We start from the raw sequence: 5,454 nt of genomic DNA, 5'->3' as shown, positions 1-5,454 counted from the left end.
ACCTAATAAATCTGTAAGCTCAAGATGTGTCTGTCTTCTCAGAATTGCATTGCCAAAACAATTATCCCTTCCTTAAGCTGGGAGTTGTCTGAAATAGCCACCTTTAATGGTGTGATTAATGTCTATTGGCAGTCCATAGGACCTGAGTAATTGTGGCTAAAAATACTGAGGAAAAAGGGCTGTGTGTGATGCAGCACGGTGGTGGGAGATAACTTGCTGAGTGTTTTTTAGCAACTCATGCTATGCTTGCATGTTTCTTGAGAGGAGATCTCTTTGGTGTTCTGCAGGGAGGATGGGACTAAACACATTTTTCCTTAGACTGTGATTAGCAATCAATTTTGCAAATAATCTGCAGTTGTCTCAGACTCCACAGTGCTGTTCCTGTTGGAGCTGCAGGAATATCCTGCTATCTATTTCAAATTCAGCCATCATCGTCTTGTGGCCTTTCTGTTTATAGGTCAAGTCTTTTGTGGCCAAAACTTCCACTAAGAAACTCAAGATATTTCATGAGAAATATGAGTGGAATCATCATTTTCACTGTTTTCTTTATTGCTTTAGTAGCTTTAGTCATTGTTTTAAAGGTCTACATTTAAAAATCCTTTAAAATCTGTTATTGTGCTAATTAATTAATATATGACATTTGAAAACAGGACAGAACATCTTATTCTGCTGAGTTCTGGTGCTTCAGTCAATAAGCACAGAAGTGAAATGAGTTTGTTCACTTGAGAGAGGCAGCAAGTGATGTTGTAATGATCTTGCACACTAATTTCTAGGAACTTTGTATCTTCCTCTGAACAAGCCCAGGAGTAACCTGTGCTAAGCATCAATCAGATTTACAACCCAATTATTTGCTAGAAGAAAAGAAACACTGTTGTTTTCCAGTAAGTGGTGCTATCATTTGTTTGCTTAGTATAATTAATCTTCAAATGATCAAAGCATCTAAAATACATCTTACAGTCTTGAAAGGCTGGGGGTTTCTGGAGGTGGGATGGGTGTGCATGAAGTTCAGATCTGATAATCATTAATCATACTCTCCAATACATATGGTCTTCCTTCCTAAAACTGGAAGTTTCTGTCACTTTCCTAAGCAATATCTACAATATTTTTTGCAGAAAGTGACACTTCCTTAAAAATCACAGCATTTTGTTCTGGAATGTGAAGAGATTTTGTGCAATGCGCACTCAAATCTGAAAGCAGGTGTGAATGCACACGATGTTGGTGCACTGGCATTTTTGACAAAAAGGCCAATTATGTTTTTTCTGAGAGAGATCATCAGGGTCAATTCTTAAAGGACAGAATGAAGCACTACATTTTGCTTCTGTGAAGTTATTTGAGATGAGCACTATAGTTACAGATGATTTTGGTTTTGATCAAGTACTGATGTAAACAGTAGATTACATTTAGGAGACAAAAACTCATCACTGTGCTTGATTATATTAAGATTAAAAACTTAATCATGGAAGACATGCTAGAATACAGTGACGATAGTACCATGTAGTTCTTGTAAGCAAAGTCATTCATCTTAACATGTTTGGGTGAAAAAAAAATCAATGTTTTCTGCATCTCCACATCAATATGTTATAATGATTTTTCCTCACTGTTATGGCAGCTTCATTATTTCAGTGGAAGTACCTTATATACACCAGCAAAGTATCATCTCTGATAATCAGATTACATCTAGAGTCTTCCTAAGTTGATAAAATTTTCTCTTATATTGTCATTCATATATGTATAATACAAAATAAAGCTTCTTCAGTGCTCAGCTTTTAATAATCTTGTTCATAATTAAATATAAATCTAACTAAAACATATTCTTCTACATTAAAGTCTTGTCATAAAACCATTTCGAATATAAACCTTCAATACTCAATAGAGTGATACAATATATATACACACACACAAATGCACTTTTTTGCTGTTAGTAGCAAGCATTTTGTTCACTATTTGCACAACTTCACAGTCATACGTTTCATACAATGACACTAAATCAGACTTCTGATTGCTCATTACTGTCAGGAATGACAGACGTTAAGGCAGCCTGACAGAAGCGATGCAATGTTGACATTTTTGTTTTCTGTTCAATGTACAGCCGCAGTTTGTCTCTGAAGGTTTCCCCCAGAAAGCTGTAAATTAAGGGGTTCAAGCAGCTATTAGAAAAAGCTGCTAGGTTCACAATATGTCCTGTTAAAGGATAATCATGCCTGAAGGATGGGCTGTTTGAAGAGACGGGCTCGCTTTTCCTCTGGAGAAGTTGGACGCTAATGAAGACGTTTTCAGGGAGCCAGCAGATAAAGAAAACCAGGACAACAACAAAAATCATGCGCAGAGCCTTCTGTCGCCGCAGACGGAGACTCCTGTGCTTGTGTGCTTTTATAAGGACTCGAACAATTAATGAGTAACAAAGCCCGATGATCACAAAGGGGATAATAAACCCCAGGGTTATCTCTAGCCACTGGATTTCTTTTACATCTGCAAAACAAAAATAGACCTCTCCGGTGTGTTGTAAGTGCACGGCTGTAAATGGGACTAGAGCTGCCGAAATGGATGCCATCCATATGAGCCCACAGCTCAGTCTAGCGTGCTGCATAGTGCGAAAGAGGTTGGACCTCATTACTTTGGCCAGGGCTAGGTATCTGTCAAAACTCATCCATGTCAGAAAGAAAATGCTGCTATACATGTTGATCTGAAGGAACAAAGACATAAAGGTACAAATGATGGTGATATCGTAATATTTCTCGTCAAGATTAAACACCTCAATGAGAGAATCAGCCACTAGAATGAGATCAGCCACTGCCAGGTTTATGAAGTAAAGGTCTGGGATTGTCATTTTTTCCCGAAAGCTAATGTTGACAACCAGTATCAGAATGTTTCCCACAAAACCGATAGGAAAAAGGAATATTGTGTAAAGACATGATAAGAAAAGGCCAATAACATATTGTTGGTGTTCTGATTTATCAGCTAATCTAGAGGATATGCTGTCGTTACACAAATGGGATCCATTCAGGTTAAAAGTTGTGCTGTTACATATAACAGGTGATACTGAGGCGGAATAAGTTTCCATGGTTAAAATGTCTGCAAAAAAAGATATTAGTACTCACAGTTTGGTGGCAATACCAAAAAAATCAGATTTTTGGCTGGTTTCAACTGAATTCCTAGTAAGCATTTTTGATTGGAATTGAAAAAGATACAGACTTTTGTATAGGAAATTAAAATGCTTTAAAAGTCAGATTACCTAGACTTAAAACTGACTGAAATATAATACTACAAATAGTGACTGTCTTAATTTGTTTTACAGGATACTATATACATTTTAAATGAGAGAATTTGCAGTTCCTGTATGCCTTAAGATCATGGAGGAATCTCTTTACCATGGTGGTACTTTGGTCTCTTTAATGAAAGCTTTTCAGCAGCAGAGTTCCTTCATGCAAGTTGGAAGGCAGTGGAATTTTAGCTCCATTTGTTTTCTTTTAATAATCAATGAACATCCTTGGACCTGCAATTTGCAAATGGAAAACGATTAATCTCATATTCCAGCACTGTTCCATGTGCCATTAGCTTCTGCTAACTTAAATCACAGCCGAGGTTGTAGGAAACATCATGTTCTAATATAAATGCAAAGGTTCACTTAAAAGAATTAAAATTTGTTCTAGATCAAAATACATGATGAGGGCAGGTCTGTTAAAATTGTGGGTGCCCGTCAGGGGTTCAGTATTAAAAATGAAGAAATACAGAGAAATCAAATGAGTGACTTTAACCTAATAAAGAAAAAATCTATTTTTAATATATAGATATATATATTTATTTTGTCAGCTTGTAAGGCTAATAAATTGCAGAGTCCATGGCTGAGAAGGCAACACAGATGAAAAGCAGTTGGTTCCTGCTGCTTTCAGTGGGAGGGAAAGGCAAATTTTAGAAATTAAGGTAATACAAGCAGCATATTGATTTACACCAACATTATTATACTCAATTTGTTTTCTGTTGTGATTTATTATGTTTCACTGACTTCCGGGTAGTAATGGAAAATAACCAGTTATCGGATTTGTTTACTCCTAATTGTTGAATGTTATGCACTTGAAGCATTGCTAGAAGTTTATTTAAAAAAAAAGAGCCAAACAAAAGACACCCCAAACAAATCAAACAGCAAGAAAATTGTAAACCAGGCTATTTTGTGCTAAGTTTTAAGTATTTTTAACTGCTTTAATCTGCATCTTACTATCAAGCTATTAATTTTTATTTACATGAAAATATATTTTAAAAATTGTTTGCTAATAAAATTCATGCGTATTTCCACATTTTAATGACTTCAATCCTGCCACTATGCAGTCTGGGGGAAGAAAGAGCAGATCACTAGTGGAGTAGGAGTGTTAGAGTAGTTTTAGTCAGAAATACAGCTCTGAGTTTGCTTAAATGTATTCAAGTCATCAGAAATAGGTACAGATACTTAAATAAAGATAGGGGTTCCAGAGCCTTGATTTCTTACTGAAACAGGCATAAGTTCCCAGTACCTGTTGCTGTGTTTTGAGTAATTTAAATCTTCATGCTAAAATATCCATATGAAATGATGCTCATTAGAAGGTTCAGTGTTTGTTTCAAGCAGCTATGAAGTCAGACATAAACTGTTGTCTTTATGTAACAGCCTTTTATTTGTGAACAAGGCGGTAAAACAGATTTAAATACAATGAAAGATAAGTTAACAACCTGAGCAATTGATTTTAAAAGGTCCATCTGTGGTCAGATTTTAATTAGATCCGAAAGGCTGCCAAAAGCCAAGCAATTAAAAGCATTACAAGTAACTATGTACTGTGAAAGACTTTATTTTACCTGAATCCCATTTCTCCCGAGCTGGTTTTCCTGCAGACAGCAGCAGGCTGCTCCTTGCTGGGCGCACACGTAATGGATGTGCCAACTTCCACTGTCCTCTCGGTAAAAACTTGCTTTTAGGTGTGCAGAGCTGCAGTGGGTGCCACCTGTTGATGATTCAGCAGTAAAAACAAAAATCATATAAAAGTCTTATTCTGCTTTAAAACTTATTAAATAAAGGAGAGTTTACAAGAGCAAAATGCAGATCTTGCTGCACGTCCTTGGCAATAAAACAAGCTTTATAGATTCCCAGGGTTGTTCTAATTTGTGTGCAGTTGAAGTGCTGCTGAACAGCCTTATAAGGCTAGAATTAACCCTGTTTCTGCTGGTTTCTTTTTTACTAGAACTACTCAAATGTCTTTCTCTTGTATTTGTCAGTTTTATTCTGCCTAATGTTCATTGCACCCTCGTTTCTGCCTCTGGTGTTTTTTTAAGTTTTATAGTCCGTTCAAATCTAGAGCTCAGCTGAACAATAATTAAGAGATTTATTTGCAAATCATAAGGAAGCATATTTTACTATATATATATATATAGATATAAAGCAATTATTTCTGTTATTTGTGCTATTTTTTAAAAGCCTCTGAGCAGTCTAAA

The 5,454-nt window shown here is 36.0% G+C and overlaps 1 protein-coding gene across 1 annotated transcript; it reads right to left on the bottom strand.

Moving 5' to 3' along the window:
• Positions 1-547: 547 nt before the first annotated feature.
• Positions 548-5,095, bottom strand: LOC128795945 (G-protein coupled estrogen receptor 1-like). Its single transcript, XM_053957093.1, has 2 exons — positions 4,822-5,095; positions 548-3,493 (listed from the first exon to the last, which is right to left on the bottom strand). The coding sequence occupies exon 2, from the start codon at positions 3,059-3,061 to the stop codon at positions 1,988-1,990; it is 1,074 nt and encodes a 357-aa protein (XP_053813068.1). The 5' UTR covers positions 3,062-3,493; positions 4,822-5,095; the 3' UTR covers positions 548-1,987.
• Positions 5,096-5,454: the final 359 nt, after the last annotated feature.

This window comes from Vidua chalybeata, chromosome 16 (genome assembly GCF_026979565.1).
Source record: "Vidua chalybeata isolate OUT-0048 chromosome 16, bVidCha1 merged haplotype, whole genome shotgun sequence".
In the NCBI taxonomy this organism is placed as follows: Eukaryota; Metazoa; Chordata; class Aves; order Passeriformes; family Viduidae; genus Vidua; species Vidua chalybeata.
This window is presented reverse-complemented; position numbering and strand designations above follow the sequence as displayed.

What these genes read in the sequence shown, in the direction of transcription:
- LOC128795945 (XM_053957093.1), bottom strand. Translation starts at nt 3,061, where the DNA reads ATGGAAACTTATTCCGCCTCAGTATCACCTGTTATATGTAACAGCACA.